The following is a 23933-nucleotide window of genomic DNA, read 5'->3' on the forward strand; positions in this document are numbered from 1 at the left end:
TTAAACCTGACTTCTCAACACCTTTTATGCAGACTGATCTCATGAATCGGCGTATATGACACTCCAACTCGTATGCCATTATGGCGTGTTATCACTACGCACAATCGCCTTTTCGCATGTTTATTAACGCCTAACCCTAACCTTGAAGGGCGTTTATATACACGCGGATGTGATGGGTCGTTTCGCCAGAGGGCGCCGACAAACATGCAGATGTGATGGGTCGTTTCGCTCAGAACGTACACATACACGCGGATAGCTTGAATTGCGTACAGATAACACGCCACAGGCAGTGGCGTGTATATTTACGAAAAGTCATGATGCCATGTTGTTTTATGCCGTAAGTGTTGGGTGTATATCACTTCTCCATTACGCAAATAAAACATTTTAACAAGGTTGATACGATAGTATACCACCATTTCACAATCTCAAAGCTTGCACCTATGATGGTGATGACATTATGGCTAAAAATAAAAGTTGGGTTTTCCAGAACCTCACTAATGAGCTCTATAATGTTGGTTTTCTGACAGCAGGAAGGAGTTCGATCATGACATACAATCTAAAGATCCAGAAATTATACTAAATGAACAAAGGGAACTCTGAAGATTAAAAAAAAATCAGTTTTAGTAAAATCAAGACATTGAAGCATAGCAGAATAGAAATGCTGCCAGGAGGGTACTCCTGACCTGGTTACAGTAGCTGATGTATAAAAACAATAAAGCATTAAAATGGTACACTCCTGCCTTTAAACGGCTCCACGGCCTGGCAGTTGAGACTGCTGTAAACCCCAGCAGTCTCAAGCTTGTAGAAAGCCTCACATTGTAAATCATTCCCTCCCGACCTGTCCACAGAGACAATATTGAACATCTCATACGGTGGGATCAGTACTTCATCCTCGTCCGAGTCAAACTCTGAATAGGACTTGAGGTAGGCTCCGAAACACGTGTCTATCTCAAAGCAGGTCCTGCGGCCAAACTGACGCAGGTCCTTGCTGAGGGAGCTGGAGGCGAATGAGCCGAAGCGGATGGTTTGTCCAACTTCCCCGCTGAAGAGCAGTCTGCTTCTCCGGTAGGTGGTGAAGCAGCTTCTTTGGTTGAGCTTCAGCAGCCGGATGGCATCAGAGAGCAGGAAGTGGAGGGCATGGAATTCAAACGAGGATTTGTAGGAGGCCTTCCCCCTGCGGACCGCCATGTTTAAGTCGCTGTACGACCCCGCTGTGTAGGCGCACAGAGCCTTGAAGTGGTCCCAGGACAGCGTGTCATAGATGTCCTTATTCTTCATGGCTTTGAGGGCACACAGTTTTGTGTATGTGGAGTGGAGACCTTCCCTGGTGCTCGTCGGGAGGAAGTGACGTTTCACTTTGATCAGCATCCTCTGGGAGCAGCCGTAGTACATGTCATCCACGGAGTCCAGAGACAGGCTCAGGGGGATCGTAAGGAGCCTGGACAGACCTGATAGATCCAACGTAGCCTCAAGTGAAGAGGAAGTCTCAACATCCCCCTTTTGGACCTCAGAGGTTTTCAACAGGGCCTTTATGGTGTCCTGTTCAGGCAACTGTGGAAAATGTTTATATATTGAGATAATGCATTTTTTGTAATAACCCTGTCTACATTCTTTTAAATGGTGTTAAAAAGGGGGGGGATCTACTAAATATAAAGTAAATGTGAACCTAAAAAAAGTATTCACTATTCTACATGATGTAAATAAAGAAGAAATATAATTAAAATAGGGACGGCCTGGACGTTCTCCAGCTCAATCTTTAAAAAATCTGCATCCTACCTTCACACAATGCAATTTGATAATTTTACATTAAACAGATCTATATAGAATATACTTACAGTATTAGTGTTCACAGTTCTTATCTTCACACAGAGGCAGCAGAGGACCATGAACATCCACACACTATCCTTTGACATGATTGAAGATACTTAAAGAAAAAAACAAAAACAAACAGGCAGGCATTTATTGTCCCCTTCTGTTATAGCCTATAAATCCCTTAGCAACAGAAATTTTTACTTAAAAAAAAAATGTTCTGAAGAAAAATTCCATTTGATCTTACCAGGTAAGCGTGCAGCAGGAGCTGTGACCGTCAGAACCAGCGAGGTGTTAGGTCTGTGTCGCCAGTCATCTTTATATCAGAGCAGTGACTGGGGGGCAAACCAAACTCAACTCATGAAGGATTTTCCCCAGATATTTTTAGGTAGCCACAAAATCTATTTCATTAAGTCCAAAAGATAGAAGTTGCAAGGTTAAAGATTTAGTTCACCCATATTACAAAAGAAGCAAATTTCTCTCACTTATTTTAAGTGGGATCCACCCATGGACATGGTTTCAGTTTTACTTACAAACTTGGATTTACAAAAATGTTGCATTATGACAGGAGTGAGCTAAATATTTCCAATGATGGTTAAATCAAACCAGCCACGTCTTTAAGTAATTCCAATAGTCCTGAAGCACACAGTGAAACCTGGTAATTGACATTTTGTGTAATGACTTCCATGGGGACATATAGTCTGCCAGCCATAAGCGAGTAGTCCATTCTCATCAGGGCAGGTAAAAAAATAAAATTAAAAGAAAAGCCACTGTAGACAGTCGAAGTCAAACCACTTTAAACATTCCATTTATCTACTGCCAACAGCTTTACAAGTATTAAGCACGAGTTAAGCAATTCCTAAAAAAAAAAAAAAAAAAAAAAACACAAAAGTGAAACCAACTTCTGGTGAAATACACAGACTTTCATGGGAAGTCCCTTTAACTGTTTGCCAAGCCTCATCTTCTTAAGTGACAGCTCGGGAAATTAAATAATCTCTTGAAATTGATATTTGAAATGGGACTCTCAATGTTTATTCTGCTACATATCAAAATAATTCAGAACTAGCTTGCTTTTTGGTGCATAGAGCACTTGATAGACTGTTTATAATGGCCAACTAAAATTTTACTCTGGGCATTGATTCAATGCAACCAACACAAAAATACTTCCAACGTACAACCTTTATTTATTTACTTTCAAAAACAACAAGTTTAAAATTCAAAGGTTCCCTGATCATCAGAGGTCTTAAACACATATGCATCTTCTGTACTGTCGACCTTAATTCCCATGGCATCACCCTACGAGAGAGGAGAAAAGAAGAAAAAAAGTTAATTTCAAAACTGAGACATTTTGTAAATTTTCTGAAATGGCTTCCTCATTTTCAGATACAGAATTAGCTTAAAGCAAAGTTTCCATGAATTCCACAAATCTACCTGCAAGATCTTGCAAATCTGCCCAAATTTGTCAAACCTTAAATGTAGTCTTAAAATATTAATGCAGGCAATTTGTCTCCACTTGTTACTTACGCCACCAAAGTACTTCTCTATGAGCGTGTGAGCGGCCTGGTACACCTGAATATTGTCATGGCCCTGCAACAGCTCAATGCGGTCCAGTCCTCCCAGCTCTTCAACCAGCAGGCTAAGTTTCTCCGTCTCACCAATCTTCTCCGATGCCTGAAAGTCACGTAATGTAACCGATACCGTCGCTCATCTGCCCACTGACAATCTCCATCAAAACTGTGGCAAGTTGTATAGTTCGGTGCCATTTCCCCACCCAGCCCCTCACCATGAAGATGTTGTTGATGGATTCCAGTATGACCAGTATCACTTTAGCATCTTTGACATGCAACAGGTTGATGACCGCCTCTAGGGCCCCACTTTGCACCAGGTGGACCACCTGCTCGACAGTGCCCCCACTGGTGAAATTTGTCACTGCCCACACTGCCTCCCTTTGAGTTTTGAAGTCTCCCTGGAAAAAAAAAAAAAAAAAAAAAACTGCATTACAAGACCAGTAAATGTTAGATGAGAAATAGTCCAGAAGGTCATGCTTTCTCACATTTCTGAGCTGTTCCACCAGAGGGGTTAGCAGGCCGCAGGTGATGAGCTGTTGGATTTGCCTACAGGGTCCTGCAGCGATGTTTGATAATGTCCACGCTGCCTCCTTTTGCACGGTGGCCTTTGGGTGCCTCATCAGTTTAGGTAGCGCTTTCAGGACTCCAGCGTCAACTGCCGCCTCAGTCTGCACGTCTGAGCCACTTACTATGTTCCCAATTGCACGCAGAGCCGGGGTCTGGTGGTCAGACAGGTGACATTAACTTCTCCATCGGGAGTGCAAGATTCTGGCTTATGGTCAACTTGAACATAGCGTTGAGGAAAACGTAGAAATGGCTATGCTTTACTCAAAACGTTTGAGATGACCTTTTGGAACAGCATGTACTGCTGCTAAGGCAGTGACAGACCATAGTGTGACATGCAGATGGAAGATCTTTTACAATATTAACATTATACGGTGTGTGGCATTAGACTTGGGAGGGTTGAATGAATGACATCGTACCACGACACTGAGTTCCTTATGGCTCATTAGCTCCACCAGCCGGGAGACGATGCCAGTTCTCACTACAACGTCGATGCGGTCATTGTCTCCGTCTGAGAGGTAGGAGATTGCCCAGCATGCGTCAGACAAGATGTCCTTATCACCGAGATGGAGCAACTGGATTAGAGAAGGAAGCACCTGAAGGAGTGACAAAAGCACATTTCGTAACCACCGTGGCACCGTTCTGGTCTGGGAATTCATCTCCTGTGGCACTGGGTGCCATGCAAAGATACATCTGCATGGCCATTCATTACAGAGCTTGGATTTCACTTACTTGCAGGACTGCAGACAGGGGTGGAAACGGGTTCTTATTGCGACACAAGTTGGACAACGTCCATGTCAAGTTACGCAGGTAGCCAAGCTGGGAGCAATAACACACTTTGACCAACAAGAATAATACAGCAGGAAATGTTACACATCTGCCACAAATGCTGAGGAAAAGTTATGGGGAACTTGGCAGATTGTACGGAAGCCCTAAACGGCCATGCATACATATATTTTATTTCCTCCGTTTTCCCGTGATAACGAGATAATTTCCCTCCGTTTTCCCGTGATAACGAGATCATTTTTCACCCATTTTCCAGTGATAACGAGATCATTTTGAAGTTCGGTAAAATTGGAAAGACAGAGTCGAACTTCCGGGATCAATAAATCAGAAGTGAAACGTTTTTCCAAACACAAATGCTGCCTCTGTTTCACCGTAATATCAAAGACTACGAGCTACAAGCACCAAAACCCCGATTTTTTACATAAATAAGCCGTCCTGCGAGCTGAACGGAGAACATTGATCTCCATGCGCAACCGGCAGCCGGGCGAGTGCGCAGGCACCGTCTGCAAATTGCAAGACAATAAATAACTCCACTGTTATACAGTAGGCTACAGAGACTCCAAAATCACTACACACATCAAGGGTCTCTTTATGGTCAGTTCGAATCTGTGAATATCTTTCCAACTTTACCGAATTTGAAATCTCGCCTATCACGTTTCATTTGTTATCTCGTTATCACGAGAAAACGGAGGAAATAAAATGTATGTATGCATGGCCGTTTAGGGCTTCCGTAAGATTGTACACAGCGATTGTTCTCCAAGACTTATTAAGAATATGCCTGTGTAAGAGAGCAGAGTAAAGTAGGTCCACGTAGAATCAGATGTCTAAAATGTAAGTCACTCAAACTTCCTAGGGTTTGTAAAGCAGCTAAATTTAAAGCAATGTTCTCCCAACACGTTTTGACTTACCGGCGTGTCTGGGCAGATGCGGGCCAGTAAGGCTGGAACCACATTGCACTCAATCAGGATGTCTCGATAAGCTGCGCCGTCACCTGTAACAAGTGTGATATTACTACAGAAACCCACAGAGAAAAATGGAGATCAAGCATACCAGGTATTTTGAAATAAGCCCTTTACCCAAGCATATATCTAGACACATGGCAGTATAAAACAAGCAATAAAAAGGGCATTTTAGGAAGTACATGAAGAAAGTGGGACAATGCTTAAGTGTCATAATTGTCTATTAAACAGCCAAAAAGTAAACGGTTGTATTAAATCCAAACACAATGGAAACAATTTTTTTTTTTAAATCCTCAAATCTACACTTTACCTGCAATGTTTCCAAGAGCCCAGACTGCCTGTTCACTGATGTGCAACATTGGCGAAGCCAGCAAGGAAATGAACGCTGGTACGGCCCCATGTTCCACCACCTGAGACACAAATACTGTTGAACTTTAAAGCCACCAAGGAATCCTGAGTCCATCGTTTTAAAGTGAAGACGTTTTGAGGCCTAAACACTACACAAGTATAAACCCATGCCGGTCCCATTGACCTGTTGAGTGTGCCAGGACGTCCCAGAGGCGATGTTTGTGAGGGCCCAAGCTGCTTCAAACTGCAGAGTGGGCTCATCATCCATAGACAGGAAGGACACAAAGCGAGACAGCAGACCAGCATCAATGATCTCTTTCAGGGGAGGGTTACACTCCTGAGACAGCAGCTTCCTGAGGACAGACAAGTCACTTTAGGCTTTCCCCACCACCACCAGATTCAAACAGGAGACACACTGGAGAGATCTTCAAGTAGCCCAATACATTCATACGTGCCATTGGCACTCATTTTGGGGCATTTAAGGGGGCGGGGCTCCAGATGGCTCACCTGGCTGCCTGACAACCTCGTGTTTGGGACACCTTGCAGTCGGAGTTCACGTCCTGAATGATATCCTCGATGGATAAAACGAGCTCCTAAATGACAGAAACACCGTTAGAGGCTCCGCTGGTTTGAAGGTACTGGTTACTCGGTTTCTGTACCGACATTGTCGTTGGGGAAGCAGCCCGGAGAAAGGGCCTCCTCGTCCGGGAGAGACGACAGCGTTATGTTCCGTCTCTTCAGGAAACTTTCGTTCTTGTGGGCTTTGCGAAGCTCCACGCAGTTCGATATCCGCTTCTCCCGGAGTTTCTGCGGGAGGTAGAGATCAGTTAAACCGACGCCTATTAATACGTACGATCAAAAGATCCAAACACCGACTTACTGCTGGATCCTTCCCCTTGTTTTTGAACTTGGAGAGCCGCTCGTCGGTGACGTTCTTGGTGGGCATGGTGGAAGGTTAACGCACGGCGGACACGTGTGCTCTCAGCGCTGGAATCGGGACCGATGAAAACGTAATGAATCCCTCCGCAGGCAGGTTATGAGGGGAAGAGCCCGACAGACTCAGCTGGATCTGATCAGCTGTGATTATTGCACGTGCAGCTGCGCTCGTGTGAAGCCAAACAGCTTTAAATTCAGTCTAGCAAGACTCCTTTCTATGCAGCACATGTGTCAGAAGAATGGTATTAAAATGATTGTTTTTATAATTACTTGTAGTACTGTGCAATCTGTAGGGCTACTATAATATTTGCTCCTTAATGGCCATTGTTTTGTCGTTTAAGGTTGAACCTGCACAGGAGGATTTGCTTGTAAACCTATTAATAAATTATTTAAAAAAAATAATATATTAATAATTAAGTATAATGTGTGCTTGTTTGATCAGTTTATGTCACACGGGAGAGAAAAGAACACAATCAACTCCTGACTTTGTTCAGTACTTAGTATGTTTGATATTGAAGTAATAGTAATATTAATTTCCAAACAGCCTAAATAAAATATACAATATGGATTGAAATAGTTACAAGAGTAACAATAATCCTTCATTTCACAGCGTCAATATGTTTAAGTAGTTCTGTCGTGTTTTAGACAATAGATGGCAGCATAACACAACTTTCAATAAATGGTAACTGTGATGAAATCTTCTGTAGCCTATTGCTAAAACTCTTTTCATCAATTGTATTTTCACTGCAGAGTGAAACAGATGAAAGGTGAAAATGAAAAGATCAAATAAGTGAAAGAACAGAAGTTTGAGAGGGAAAGTGGGGCAGTGATGGAGTCTCGTTTTCCTCCGTAACAACCAGGAAGGGCAGAACAATGGTGAAGTGGAGGTTTCCCCCCGAGTTACAATCACTTCCTGTTGATAACACACACACAGACACACACAGGGTCACATGGCTGTGAGTGTATTAACCTCACCATCACCCTGAGTGTCGGTCATAACCCTCATCGTGGTTGTTTCCTTCAAATGCAGCACCTTAAACCTCTTTTCTTTCACCTTGCTGTCTCACACAAACGCTCCCGTTGACATGAATGAGGATACATACAGTTTTCCACCTATACAAGTTGGTTTTCCAGAGGAAATGAATATTGGGAAAACACTGATGTCCACATGAGCCAAAGCAACGTAACCATAATTGTGTAATTTTAGATTAAATTAAATTATTCCATAATTAAAATGCCCATTGTAAGAAACCTACAAAGAGTCCACTCAAGTGTGTCGCTCTGCAAAGTGTTTTAGCCTCGTTTCATTAATTGTTTTTGGTTTTAGGGCAACACATTTTCTACATGGTTAGTCTTGTTCTCATTAATCCGTACAGGCAGCACAAAGCCCTAATAACCACTGTTCATTACCTGCCTCACCTGCAGACGGACCGCAGAGACAGAAAGTCACAGAGCGGCTGATGAATACAATTGAAGATATGGTCACTTTAAAAGCCAGAAGAACAAATCATGGCAAGAGTGAATGTTTGAGCTGCATATGTCCGATGGCCAGAAACATGAAGAAACAGCTTGTTGCTTTGAGTTTGCTGTGTGTTTGTGACAGGTTTGAGGTTTTCATAGAGATCTAAAATTAACTGAGAACATGTGGATTATTAAAAAGAAAAAAATAGGTTTGTAGAGTGGAAAGAGGGCTGGACATTGACATTTGAGTTTGTTGAATCATATGCACCAGTTTTGTGCCTTGTTCAAGGACATCTTATGTGAGTGCTTTTCCAACCAGTCCGGGATCATTTAAAAGTGAAAATCAAACCATTTAAGAAAGAAAAAGAAGGATATTTCCGTTTGTCTTGACACTCCCCACTGACGGTTTTTCTTCCACTCCTCTGTTTTCTTATCCCTGCTTCACTTTAAGTGATTTCCCTCTTTTGGGCGTGGGAACACAAAGAGAATTAACAAAGATGGATGATTTAATTTGTTCTCATGCTCTCAAGCTACTTTTATATTGTCATTAGTATTGAGGTCAGAATGTCCTTCAGAGTATGACTGTTGAAGAGTTTTACTTGTTTAACACAATATAACAATTAATGACGTGTTCATATGGAGTTTTCTGCTGTGTGTGTGTGTGTGTGTGTGTGTGTGTGTGTGTGTGTGTGTGTGTGTGTGTGTGAGCTGCTCTTGTTACCCATGAGATCATCCTGCTGGCCTTTTGACCTGGAAGTGCTTATGGTTCCTCAGAGACGCCCCGAAGGGTGTGGAGTGTTTCTGTCCTGGCCTGTTGTCTTTGACTCCTTGTTAGTCTGAACAATGTGAGGTGAATGGAGGAAATACCACTGTGCAGGTTCAAGGCTTTTCAAACACACACACACACACACACACACACACACACACACACACACACACACACACACACACACACACACACACACTATAACTGACCACACTGTAGAATAGTGTCTTTAATATTTTTACTTCATTATTTTCATCATTCATCATTTTAGCCCAAATTGGTTTTTCATCAGCAACCATATAATGATTGTCAAACGTGCAAAAACTATAGTAATGATCCAGAGCATCAACTCAGAGCTCACAGACATAACCAGGTGGTTGCTTGATGCTTCTTTCTAATGTGGCTTAATTAAGGATTCATACATCATTTCACTTGCTTTGAGATTTTTGTTGCAACCAAGGCATTGGGGCCGAAGTCCATTTATCACAAACTGTTTACTAACACTTATCACAGTCTCATTGTAAAGCGGGAAACTCATTAGAATTGTTCTTCACAACCTGGCAACTCAAACGTTGCTGCTATTAATGGCTTATAACTGGAATAAATGGTGACCAGATGTTCAACAAAGTTGTGCCTAAAAACACAAATAGCACATAATTTATTGAACACTGTGTGACAATGTTTCAGTTGAAAATCACAGATTTACTGGCCTTTATCCTTCCGTATTCTCCCTGCATTCTCCATCCCATAATGCCCTTCTCCTTCTTTCTTTCCTTCCATCTCTTCATTCGTCTCTTTTGACTTCTCTCCCTCCCATCCTCCCTGGTTCCCAGATCAACTTGAGGTGTCTATGGGAAATCATTAGTATAGATTGTTCTGCGGTGCTGCATCAATACATGCACACACACACACACACACACACACACACACACACACACACACACACACACACACACACACACACACCAACTTTTGCATAATATGTCCTCTCTGCATCTAATAATTGAGTTATGTTTCAACAGTTGCTGTTTACTGTAAAGTATAATACTGAGGACAAATCCTTGGCAAGTGTGTAGTTGTTAACGGTGTGTGTGTTTGTGTGTGTGTGTGTGTGTGTGTGTGTGTGTGTGTGTGTGTGCATGTGTGCGTGTTACTATCATTAAAGTAGGAATAACTTGGACAAAAAAATGATGACAAACACTCATGCAGTGTGTTTAAGACAAAGGTGTGCTTTGTCTGTCCACGTAAGTCAGCGGTTCTCAGATATCAAAGCAGCGCAGAGAAAAAGAACCACAACAGGATGTGGGTTTTTACGGAGAGAGAGAGAGAGAGAGAGAGAGAGAGAGAGAGAGAGAGAGAGATCTAAGTGTGTGTGTTTGTGTAGATGAAATGTATCAAAGATGGAGGGAATTTCCATTGAGAAAACAAAGAATTTGACTCTGATATCAGACATATTTTAAATTCTCAGACACACGTGCAGTGTGTGAATGCTTGCTTTCCCTCATGCTACGCATCAGGCCTACATGCTGTCACGTCCCCTGGCTACAGTCGTTGCATTATTTCAAACATCTCTTTCTCTTTGCCCTTCTCTTTCTCCTTCTCATTCCACTCTATTAATATTTCATGCTGCCACTCCAATACCTGCCTATCAATAACCGAGACAAGACACACCTCAGGTCCAATCCATCATACTCATGGCTGCAAAATGTCTGTGTGTGTGTGTGTGAGAGGGAGAGAGAGAATGTTTGTGTGTTGATAGATCATTTGTTTCTGCTGACAAAGCCCTACTCCTTGGTTTGTATAAACGGACTGAGGTCTCAACGGCTGGGAGATCGAAACAAGCCATTTATCATTTCCCACGGACACAGGCATTCACACAGTCACATGTGCACAGACACTCATGCATTCAAATGCACAGATGTTTATTGGCACACAGCGTTGAATGATCAATACGCATTTTCTCTGATGACCGGTCAAAATATAAAACGTTTACAGGAGTTGAAGTTGGATAAAATGAAGTTAATAAATTGCTTTCTGTGTAAAACTTACAAATACTGACCATTTAAAAACCTTTTCTTTGTGGATGTTTTGTCATCTAAAATGTACAAAAGTGTAAACCGTCAACTTTACAGTCGACAGCTCTCTTGTGTATGTCCAGATTTTTTTTATGTTAACCTTCTATAATTTTTGGTGAGTGCATTGCATTATAATTATCATTAATATTGTTATTATTGTTGTTCTGAACTACTGTTTCGAAGGTAAAGCAAACATGAACGAGAGGCAAACAACTGGAACAACTCCATCTGCTGAGGAATACTGTGTGATCTGATCAAAAGCTCCAGAATGGCTAGTAATGGCTAGTAAAAATGATTTTGTCAACTGAAGAAGTAGTGTTTTTCTTTTTGTTTTAAATATCAGTTAAATAATAACATCTGTTACTGCATGCAGTTATTCTGGTCTGGAATCCTTTTCCAATTTCAGCCCCTTCAATTCACACAGGATGACGTCCAGACTGCGCAGGTACAACAATGTTTGGTAAAAAAAAAGTAAACAGGATGGAGATGCAATATAAGACAGATGCATTGTGGGAAACTCCTGTGATGGTTACGACTGTTTGTAAATGCAGTAAAAAGCAATGAAAAGGATTCACTGTATTGTCCTCAAGCCAGCCCAGTCAAACTATCATCGGCATGCAAATGTGAGGCTTGTTTTAATCCACCGCTGTGCCTTCAAAGTAACAGAGCCATTTCAGCACATTGGTGACATGCAGTAAAAAGTGAGAGCAATAGACAGTTTGTGGTGAAAGCACACCAATAATCCAGTGCAAACAAACGTACTGGGACTGTTTCTAAAGCATCCATCCATTCTGGTTCCCCCCTGTCTCGTGCAGGGCTTTTCAAAGACTTTTCCCAAATATTTGCCTGTATTTAGGACTTAATCTACGTACTCACACGTGTAAATCCGCAAATAAACAAACACAGATAGGATGGAAGTCCTCTATTTGCTCTGCACCTGAACTGTGTAGGCTGACTTTTTCCCCCCCATATGTAGCAGGAACATGTGAGACTGAACGGCATTATCTGTGGATCAGCCAACTCACCGTAGGGAATCAAAGCAGAGGAGGAGAGACGGGGAGGGGCGGAGGGTGCGAGGAGATGCATGTTAGAGAACTTCAAAGGTGAACACAGAGTTCACACAGATATAAGGCTCAGACGACAGGGCAGAGCCCCCATAGCACACACTCTGTGGGGTGCAAAGCTGCCAATACCGTCAACAATAACATCCTTCATTCTCGGTCTGTGTCTGTGAATGAAGAAGCCAGCTGGCAGGCAGACGAGAGGAGGAGGAATTGGGGGGATTTAGGGGTCCAGTGGGGACTTTGGAGGGGTTGGGTGGGTGTTGTAGTGGGGATGTGAGCCAGGTATCAGGTGTATCTGGGCTGAGAGGCCCCTCGCATGGGCATCCTATTCACCTGCTGCCCGGGCCCGGACAAAGGCCGGGGCTCTGGGGCTCCGCTGGGCCACAGACAGGCCAGGTAACACTAGAAGGACTTAATGGCGAAGGGAAGATGGTTGGAAGAAGATTACAACATGGGAAAAATGTTGGGTTAAAAATGGAGCTTTTTGATTATCTGAGGCTCCAACATCATGCAACAGGTTTGAATGCAATGCTTCACTGAAACTACAGTTTTTTTTATTGGTCAAGAATCGTCTGTATTCATTTATACAACACACAACAGGGTAAATCTACCAGCATTGTGTGGTAATGTCTGTTAATATACAAGAGAATTATGTCCTTATTGAAAGAGTGAACATAAAGGTGCACATACTACGTCTGCGTGTGTCAAATTAGACTTAAGTATGAGTGGTTATGACACTGATCCCTGTTTTAGCGCCAGTGTGTTCCCGACAACAACAGCAGTGACATTTATGAAAGAAAAGTTAGCTGTTGGGTGTTGATTTCTGCATTGTTCTGTACATTTTACTGCAGACACATACCTACTGCAGAGGGCTGAATCCAAACAGTAATTACCATACCTGACTGACATACAGACAGACAGATCTGTGTGTGTGTGTGTGTGTGTGTGTGTGTGTGTGTGAATTGCTGTATCTCAAGATACTTTTTTTATTTTTCGTAAAATGGTGCTCATACTGGGACAAAACTAATACCAGAACATAATGTTTATAATATTATAAAACTAAATTGACATTTCAACTTCTTCTGTTTCCCTTGTTGCAAAAGGTTTGTCATGTTGCAGATCATTTTAACCAGATAGTCAGAAGACAGCAGAAGTCCAAAACACATTGATGGTATACACAGCAGCATGCACCGTGTCAAGCAACACAACTTTAGTTACCAATGGCCAATTTTAGTATTAAATATAGACTCATTGATTTGGCGCATTGACAACATAGGAAACTAGTTTGGATAAACCTGTAACGCTTAACCAAAATTACTTCACTTTTTTAGGTATTTTCTCGTCATTAAAATCCCCCTTCTAACACAATTTTTTTTTTAACATTTGGCTCAGCGGCTCTCTTGGCTCTGTTGTGATTGACAGCTCAGAGGGCGGGACCAAAGTATAAAGGAGGTCAACCATTGACTGAAAGTTCCACCTCGTTCCATTCACTTGTGTGAATTTCAGGCTCGTTGGCTGTGTTGAGGATGGGGGAATCTCAGCTAATGGAGTTAAGTCAGAATGAGACTGGTTTAGTCCTTTTAGGTTGGAGTGCTCTTTTGCACTGTCCTTTGTGGCATCGTGTACATTGTTTGCCTAAACTGTGCCGTTACTTTGCTGTCAGATTCATAGTTGCATCTTTTCTTTGAGTTTTTAACTAAGCAGGACTATATAGCGAAAAGGTCAATTAAAAAATGATGATTGGTGTTTGTGTGTGTGTGTGTGTGTGTGTGTGTGTGTGTGTGTGTGTGTGTGTGAGAGAGAGAGAGAGAGAGAGAGAGAGAGAGAGAGAGAGAGAGAGAGAGAGAGAGAGAGAGAGAGAGAGAGAGAGACGCAAGTACCATGGATAGGATGGGAAAAAAAGAGACATCAAAGAGCAGTGGAAGAGAGAAACAGCTGGTCAGTGTGTGTGTGTGGGTGTATGTGCGTGTGTGTGTGTGTGTGTGTGTGTGTGTACATGTACACACCTTCAAAGAGCACCCTAGATGTACCAGCCCACCTGACTTCAAGCATCGGTATAGGGACACATACACACTCCTTCAAACTCAGAAAAACACACATGCTCTAAAATGCACACACACTGACACAAGTACACACAGTGACTGAACTCTACTCCCTCACATACACACTGTACTGTATATACAAACCCCACCTGTCAATGTGTGTGTGCGTGTGTGTGTGTGTGTGTGTGTGTGCATGTGGTATGTGTGTGTTTCTTGTCAGTGATTAAAGCGCACCAAAGTCCCAAAGAGATAAATCACCGGTTCCATGGATTTTCATGGGGGGGTGGACACGTCCTGACATGTCCAGACTCAATGCACGACAGCTGGGCCGGATCGGCCTGGATTCAGCCTCTCTGGAGAACCAGACTGGAGCAAGAGGGTGGAAAGAGGAGTAAATGATGAGGGGAATGCTGTGCATAGTTTCCCTGTGCTTCATATGTCATGTAGAGAAACGGCAAAAATGTTGTCTTACTTACTGCAACATCTTAACATTTAAGTCCCAGTTTTTTGTCCTTATATCCAGAACTGCTTTGTCATGTCCAACGTCACATCTCTCAGTTCAAACGTCCAGTCTCAAGTCATTTTGCCAATTCAGAATGTAAGTCATGATTCAAGCCTTTAAGGTTTCTGAATTATAAATGACTGAATACTAAATATTCAAGTTGTGATATAATTTCACTTCTCCAAAGAAAAGTCTTCTTCAAATCTCAAATTCGTCTTAAAGGTAAAAGTGTCATGTGTGCAGCTCTGCTTCAGAAACCGGGTTTTACCCTTAATTTATGTTCACTTTACCTAATATTTATGACTAAATATATTTGTCAATTGTCTTCAACCATCGTAAAACCCCTGTGTGCAGAGCTGGGAACACTTATGCCTTACAATACCTATTTGATACATCCTGAATATGAACTTAGTACAACTGAATTATGATACCTACAACAGGTCATGTTGTTGCTGCACCACCTTTCTTCTCAACAATACTGTTCGTTTGTTATCCGCTCTTCTCGGTGCTTCGCCTGTCAGCAGGTCAGAGGCTTTGCCCTCATAAATCACAGTTGTGGTGTCGCAGCATGTGAATCAGGGTGTCATTTACAGCTTTGTATCGTGATATGACAAGTGACGGAATTACTGAATGGGGCTCTTGATAGGTTGAACACTGCTATATTTCACTCCCAAGGTTGGTCAATGAAAAGCAAAAAAAATATGATACACTGCTTCTCTGGAGAGAAAGAGGGTGAGTGTGTGAGTGCATGTGCTTGCCTGCGCTCATGAGTGAGTAGAACGACCTGAGGTGACGAGGTTGTTTCTCTCCTGGCAGGTCAAAGCTGCTTGGAAGTGGTAAGGTGCACACACACACACACACACACACACACACACACACAGACACACACTGATTTAATAGAGCAGCGGCCAGGAAAGGAAACTCCCTGGCTTCGAAAGGCAGTGATCACTCATATCCTGATCTTCTGATAACACCGTGTGTGTGCATGTGTGTGTGTGTGTGTGTTTGCATGGTTCTTTCAGTGCTCATATGTCTCTATTGCCATAGTTACTGTCTATTCTTTCTTGAGTTATAACACAAGCATTCCATAGCTCTGCTGCCATTTTTTCTCTGCACACACACACACACACACACACACGGACAGATGCTTTTCCAAATATTGTCTGTCACCTCCACATGTCGTAACCCCTCAGGTATGGATACTGTCATCACAGCACCTCGCGATCTCCCCCTGTTTCTTTGTTGAGGTCTCTCTCTTCATTTAAAGGGAAATCATCGGTGAGGCAGAGGTGACGCCGCCACAGAATTAGACATGATCAGATACCTTGTGTTTGGGTGCGTGTTTGTGTTCACACAGCAGCTGTGACTGGTAAGAACAAGCCCAATGAGTGATAACGTAATCATTATAGTCATGGTGATTTCATTGTACATGCGCACTGTTGTATATTCCTATTATTGTAAACCAAGTTATCTTACTTACATTATGTGGTAAATAAATTACTCAGAGGTAGAGTTTAGGTTTTAATTTACAGTTTGACTTGAACACTTGTATTAAAAATACACTGTACATTACTTACTCAGCACCAAACAGCAGCTAAATACAGTTAGCAACTAGCTGGTGGACACAGTGGAGCGTTTCCCTCAGGAGTTGGTGGAGACCAAACATAGAGCTAAAAGAAGGTGAATATCGGTCTAACAGTCACCACTCAAATTCATGATCACGTTCCTCTGTTTATGTGAAAATGCAGTATGTGAGAGTTATGTTCTCAGCTTGTCTATGCTGCTCCAACAGGCCGAGAAATTGAAGTTTGCCTACGCAATAGCCGACACTGTCATTAAATATGTGTGTTTTGCTGTGTGAAACATCACTGCTCTTTTCCTCTGAAGACTAATGTGTATTTTGATGAGTGTTTTACATGTCACGACGTTAGCGGATGTTACAGCCAGCCTTCAGGTGAGGCGGCCCATCTCCATTATAACATTCTCAAATGTCTTGGGATGGTTGACTTAGATATTAAGATATTAAGAGCATATGATGTATTGTACTCACTCGGAAGCTTTAATCCAGAAATATTCAGAAATCCAGACCAGCTGAGCCTCATGCTGTGAAGCCATGTTTTGTTCTGAAAATCTGGCAACTCTTCAGCCTGCCTGTTGTCTACACCTCTCCCAGCTGAGAACACAGTGACACACACACACACACACACACACACACACACACAGAGAGAGAGAGAGAGAGAGAGAGACATGCACACACTTCTTGATTTGAGAAAAGGTGTAAGAAAACTTTCCTGTCAGTCTTTCATGTGTGAGGCTTAAGAGCTGTCACACTAACAGTAGGAAACCACCATGCTGTGATAGGTCCTCAATGCTGAACAGAAATCTGCACGGAGCATGCATGGACGTGTGTGTTTGCGTGTGTGTGTGTGTCTCTTTGTGCCAAATGTTCTCGGGTTTCATTGCTCAATAAGACTGCTTCATCTATATGAATCTATATTAAATAGTGGTGAGGCAGCACTGACTGCCTGTTTGAACTCTGCTGGACACTATGCATCATTGTATCAAATTATATGAGTTGCATTTAAAAAATTCACATTATGAAATCATTAAAAAAATAGAAAATTGCAATCATTTTGAGATTTTAAAGGCAACCCGTGGAGTTTTTTTTATCTATTTATTTTTTTACTTTGAGTGGAGCAATGTTTAATTTAGGGGTTCCTGTTTGTTTATTCTGTAGTTCATGTTCACATGAGCTAAGCAGGCGGGCTACACACCACATTCATGGAAAAGTGCAGTGATTAACAGCAATAAGAAATGTAGAAATGCACCAGCAACAGGATTCTAGCTGATGTAAACATGGATGTAAACAGTGCAGCGGCCTCATTTACTAAAGAATGTATTAAACCAGTTCTTAATGTCTAACATGAAGAACTTCATCCGTACCAATAAGAATGTTGATATTTATCACACTAGCAGACAAAAAACAATGATAAATCTTGTCTGTTCTACATCCATTTGCTAATGTACGCACATGCTCATTTACATGCATATAAACGGTCAACACAACATTTCACATCACCTGAAAGAACTGCATTGTGACTTACAAATGAGAAAAATGAGGACAAAACCATCGATGAGGATAAGATACTAAAGCCTCCTTAAGAATCCCAGCGTTTCCCAGCTGGACCAGTAACACAATTGTGGAGATTTTGCATGCTTTCCTGGATTATTAGTGTTGGTTTTGCATTTCAAATTGTGTTGTACATCATTTCCACTATTTCCATAATTTTGTGGTCGCCATACAAGTGGTTATTATGAGTGAATGAGGTGAGACCACAAGTGATGTGGTGTGCACTACTCCTCGTGATCGTGCACTACTCCTCGTGATCTCCCTGCTGTGCAATATTAAACTGTTTGAATGAAGTGATGTGGTGTCTTTGAGCATATTAACATATGATCATATAATACTTCCTCAAGTGGCCGGTTCAAAGATAAAAGATGCAGCATAGGGAGAGGCTATGGTCATGGTCACATAAAGATTTTTTTAGAACACAGAATCGACCTGAGGCACAGAGACACTTATTACACTAAGCTCCCTAATTTTTGATTGTTAAAATTTTGGTAAAAATAACTAAATATTATTATCAGACCTTCTGGATTTCTTATATTAAACCACAGTTGCTCATTAGTGCAGTGGTTAGGGCATGGATATGGTTATGCAACTTATAATTACTGTGGCTGAGATGAAAAATTCAGTAGTCTAATGACGAGAAACTTTACTGCAAATTGCACCCCAACTTTCACTTCATCCATATGAAGAATAAAAAAATCATCACGTAGAGAGAGAGAGGGGGAAGTGGGCAAACAGAATAAATTTAGAGGAGCGGAAGCTCAGCGACACAGCACTGAGCCACTAGATGCAAACCCACTTAGGATTGATCACAAATAGGAGATAATCAATTTAACTCCAATTCAATTCACATCAAGCACAGGGAAAGACATTTCAACAGAACAGGCATCCTTCTCCTCCGCCATTGATGGCGCGTTTGACACACATTTGTCATGTTGAGACCTTGTGGAGAATTCCAACCGATTATTCAGTAAAAAATCCATAGCTTTCTGCTCCCCTGCCATTTCTGGAAAATCTCTGCCGTCATTTTTTTTCTTGTCGTTTTTTTCATCAGCAGGGCTTTGTCCTCAGTGCAGTGTGGAGTCACCTGGGGTATTGGGCATTTATGATGACTATAGAGACTGTGTGGACTGAACAACACACACACACACACACACACACACACACACACACACACACACACACACACACACACACACACAGGCATGTCCCCCATGATGAACACACAAACGCTGTTCTATTGATCCGCTAATCTAGTGGGGTGGGGAAGTGCAAGACTCTCATTTAGTTAAAATCATTACCCCTCCCACAAGAGGAGAAAACAGGGAGGTGGGAAAAGAGGATAGGGCAGATGAGGTGACAGTGAAATATGAAAAAAGAAAAGAGGGGGCTGGGGCGGGCTGGAGGATGAGGGATGGATAAGAGTGAGAATCACATGAAGGGCAATCCTAAAATTAGCCTTTGCAAAATCTGCTGCACAGAGCATCACTTTCTGTCTCTCCCTCTCTCCAAAGTCCCCCATTCACTAACTCACACAGAAGCACACGCACACACACACACACACACACACACACACACACACACACACACACACCACACACACACTGCAAAGTGGTGTGTTTTGCAGAGGGAAGTCTTTGCAGCGGTCGATAGCACTTGGTGAGTGATCTATCGAGAGAGCGGGAGCGTGTGAGAGATGAGTTCAATATACTTCAATTTAGCTCCACTTGCTTTAATTACTTCCACACTGTGTGTGTGTGTGTGTGTGTGTGTGTGTGTGTGTGTGTGTGTGTGTGTGTGTGTGTGTACCCCAGAGACTGAGCGGTGTTAGACTACCCCTCAAGGTGTGAATTTATTTCAAGAATACGGTACATACTGATTGTGATGCATAATCTTTTTTTGTGAGTCATGACTTCAAGCTGGCCTGGTTAAATAACGCTTTCATATTGCTGATGAGACCTGAAGGACAAATATCAATGGGAAATACACTCACCTCACTGGCTTGATTATAATTTGTGAAATGCTGGCATTGGCCCAGTGGTGGCATTGTGCTTAAGTCCATAGCAATGAGCATGTGTCCTCATTAATTTAATGTGTTCTTGGTACTGTTGGACTGTTGCAGCCAAATCTTTGTGTATCAGAAACAAAGGCAGAAGTTGTGTGAAGTTCTTATAGTGCCCCAAAATTGAATTTTCCTTTGGGAATCTAATCAAAACCCAAGTCTGGTGGTTGTATAGTTTTACAAAATGTTTTGCTTATATACAATCTGTGTTTTTCTCCTTTAGTTTGATGCTCTTTAGCCAGGACTTTGTGTTTATCTACAATGTTTACAAAAGCAAAACATATCAACTTTTTATAACTTAATTTAGACATAAAATCGGATATTATCATCATTTCAATTTAGTGAAATATTATTTTGTCCTATCTCAGTGTGGATTATTCATTTTATAATTCACTATAGAAACAAATCAAGTCATGCTCCAAGTGTTGTGGCACCTGCAATGTGTCGAACACATACATTCTCACTTTGAAACTTCCCTTCTGTCTTGGCAGATTTGTCCTGTCACCCTCCTGAACCCCTCCCTGTCTGCTACGTGAATGGTTGCTTCTGCTCCTATTAAGAAAACAAGAGTGAATTTGTCTGAAAATCCATAGAATTGAACGAACATGTCGTAAAGCCACACAAATTCATTTTTACCACAAGGGTGGAGCACCGTGGGGGAATAAGTGCCTGCTGTCGCATCTCTAAACCCTTCTTTTCCCTCCATCAGTTAACTTCCCAATACCTGTTTCTCTGCACTTCCAGTTGTCATTTCACTTCCAGCAAGCTTGCATAAATGACAGGAAGTGTCAACACATTATGCCTGCTAAACAAGAGCCATCACTGTGAGCATTATAGAGCATGTTAGCAGAGATTACTGTAATGTAAAACAATGCCTTAATGCAGCCTCTCTGCAACCATGGCTGTATAGTCTTGTTGCATGGTTGTTGTTTTAATGTAACCATGTCTATATGAATTTTTAAAATACTCTCCCACATTTAGCGATGACTTGATGACTTCTTCTCCTCAGTCATTTGTTATTCAGGAATAAGAGGCCAGAGATTTCACACGGTACGTGTAAAAGAGGAAATTCACTTTAAGTCACTTACTGTCAGATAGAGGATGTCCAGCTTAGGTGGTTATTCTGCTTGAGTTCATCATGACAATGAACATTTCCTGATTGTTTTTTTTTTTTTTCTGAGATCACACCTGCAGGTTCAACTGAGTTTGTTGTTGCACCCAGAAGCATAATTCAGTCAGCTAAATTAATTCAAGTTACCCTTTCACTGCCAATGATGGCCTGATGATATGTTTACAGGACATTAAAGGGAGTTATTTTTCATGAGCTGGCACCATTTTGTGGCCGAAGAAAATCTTAACGGTAACACCCACTGTAAACTAACAGAAAAAAACTATTGTGACTTTCTAAATCTAAGAAACGTAGTTCTTCATGAAATAAAAATACAGTATAATGTTGGTCTTCTGGGATCTGAAAGAACTAGCTTTCATTCTCTGCCCAATTTTATTCCGTGTTGTTTGTAATTTGCGGTTACTGGATCTGAGCCGAAGACAGTGGTTAGATGGGTATTTGACATGGAATCTGCACGGTGCCTTCTGCTCGACAACATGTTCCACGGCAACTTCTGAACTGTCGATGATAACAGGGTTGAAAATATGTGCACCGGTGTGAATCTTTCATCTGCAATATGTCAGGTAACACTCTTTCATTGAAACAGGCCGAGAGAAAACAGCACGAGGGTGTGGAGGTGAACTTGGTTTACTTTAGCCTGTGATGTGGTTCGACTGTGTATTGTTGTGTCTTCCGAGATAATTCAACACTATGTTTTAACACTTCTTCACACTGTTTAGGCTTGATTTCTATTATTCTAAAGGTCCTTCCATTATTTCCAAGCTTTTGCTACTCAAAGTAATAGTCTGCAACATTTTAATTCAGCAACTACACTTGTCTTAATATCTGAAACCTCCAACCACTGATTATTTTTGGCCACTAGGGGGCAGTGGAACTAGCTGTAAACAGCATTAAGTCATTTTTGCCTTATTAGTTAATATGGATCCAGCAGACACAGAGTAACAATAGTATTTTATTTGCAGTTGTGTTAGCATCTACTTGGTCCGATAGTCATCCTCCGTTTAGCTCTGTTTGCCTCTCTGCCAGTTACCGAAGGAATTATCTGGCGCTTTAGCTGCTAAATTCAAAGTATTCACCATATAGTTGCTAATGTTACCTATATGCTATTTAGTACTGGGCAGGTAGCAAAGTGGGATTTTAGAGTTTTTTTTTTATAAAAGCGCTGGGAATGAACAACAGGTTCACATTCCCATCTGACCCCTTGGCGTTACATTCTAATGAACGAGAACATGCCAGGGTGACTCAACACAGTACAGCGAGCTGAAAGAAACTAAAACGCTCCTTCGAGCTGACAGGTGCTGCACAGTTGCAGATCAACACAACAAGCCACATATTTCACATAGTCATTTGATCCATTGTTGATCTAAAGAATTGCGTAATGCAGCGTTAAAAGAAACTATTTTTTCAGTCGCAAAAGTAGATGTACAGTCGTGTGGCATTATACTGCTGTGAAAAGGTGAATGGTTCGGCACATAACACCAGACACAGACAACAGTCAACATTGGTTTCTTTTAAGGTGATCCTTCCCTTCAAGTTCGAGTGGACACCCGACCACAGGCTTTCCGAAGACAAAACACACATGGATTATCTTTTGAAGGCCGTGTACATAGAAATGTTTCAATTCGGACAAAAACAGTTGACCTGTGTTTTAATTGTCGGGTGCAACTTAGTGTCTGTATGTTGAAATTTTAGGATATGCAATAGAAGTTGAATTTTTGTTGGATTGAAAGGTGTGTTGCTGCATGAATATGTATATATAGCCACTGGTGGATATACGTCAGAGTCTCACAAGTCATTTGTTGGTCCAAAGTTGGATGAGTTCATAGCTGTCTAATATGTCTAAGAATTTGGAAAGGACTCACAGTATAGTTTTTTCTTTTTGTCTGAATTCACCAAAGCTTAGTCATTCACACAGCACCATTAATCTCACGCACAGAGACGTGATGACGGACTGTGCAAGCATGGTGTGTGTGTGTGCGTGTGTGTGTGTGTGTGTGTGTGTGTGTGTGTGTGTTGACGACTGCAGGAAGAACACCTGTGTGGACGTGGATAGCTACCAGCAGAGATCACTAACTTCTACACCTGCTTGTTGAGAAAAACAAAACACTGACACACACACACACACACACACACACACACACACACACACACACACACACACACACACACACTTTTTGGCATATAAAAGAGACAGTGGCTGTGTTCAAATGCTTTTTAATCTGTCAAATGTCTGTAATAATGATATATGGCTAAATGAATGAATACATTAAATTAAGGAGCCTTCACTGTTGCTTTTATACATTCACCGTTTAGGCTTAAAATATTAGAGAATTTTCTTGTTTCTTGGGCAAATCTCAGAGACAAACATGAGAAGACATCTATCATCTTATGGAGCTTTATTGCACAGCACCCTGAGGAAATAAACTGGAGAGTTGCAAACGAAAGAGGTGAAATGATTTAAAGGGAAGATCATTTTCCTTCCTTATCTACTTCTTTTGCTCTGGTATCGCTGCGTGGACCATTACCTGCTGGATCCAACAGCAGAGATCTAACCAGTCGATGGAAAACCCCACAGAGGACAAACAGAGAGTGAAGAGAGGGGGTGGAGGTACAGCAACACACACACACACACACACACACACACACACACACACACACACACACACACACACACAAGCCTTCACACATCAGTCAGACAGCCCTCTAGTCAGGAGAACCCCTGGCTTACCTTC

At 41.8% G+C, this 23933-nt stretch overlaps 2 protein-coding genes across 2 annotated transcripts; both read right to left on the bottom strand.

Moving 5' to 3' along the window:
• Nucleotides 1–720: 720 nt before the first annotated feature.
• LOC311011540 (NAD(P)(+)--arginine ADP-ribosyltransferase 1-like) lies at nt 721–1919 on the bottom strand (the record flags this gene model as incomplete). The annotated part of the gene is made up of 2 exons (XM_084006574.1): nt 1836–1919; nt 721–1551 (listed from the first exon to the last, which is right to left on the bottom strand). Exons 1-2 carry the CDS (start codon nt 1911–1913, stop codon nt 721–723), a joined length of 909 nt encoding a protein of 302 aa, XP_083862700.1. The 5' UTR covers nt 1914–1919.
• A 551-nt stretch (nt 1920–2470) lies between these two features.
• Nucleotides 2471–7162, bottom strand: kpna7 (karyopherin alpha 7 (importin alpha 8)). The gene is made up of 12 exons (XM_084005491.1): nt 6915–7162; nt 6698–6841; nt 6542–6627; nt 6219–6387; nt 5997–6096; nt 5636–5718; nt 4674–4760; nt 4361–4537; nt 3863–4096; nt 3593–3775; nt 3334–3480; nt 2471–3105 (listed from the first exon to the last, which is right to left on the bottom strand). The coding sequence occupies exons 1-12, from the start codon at nt 6978–6980 to the stop codon at nt 3019–3021; spliced, it is 1563 nt and encodes a 520-aa protein (XP_083861617.1). The 5' UTR covers nt 6981–7162; the 3' UTR covers nt 2471–3018.
• Between the last annotated feature and the right edge of the window lie 16771 nt (nt 7163–23933).

The sequence above is a fragment of the Eutrigla gurnardus genome, assembly GCF_963514095.1.
Source record: "Eutrigla gurnardus genome assembly, chromosome: 3".
Taxonomy (NCBI): Eukaryota; Metazoa; Chordata; class Actinopteri; order Perciformes; family Triglidae; genus Eutrigla; species Eutrigla gurnardus.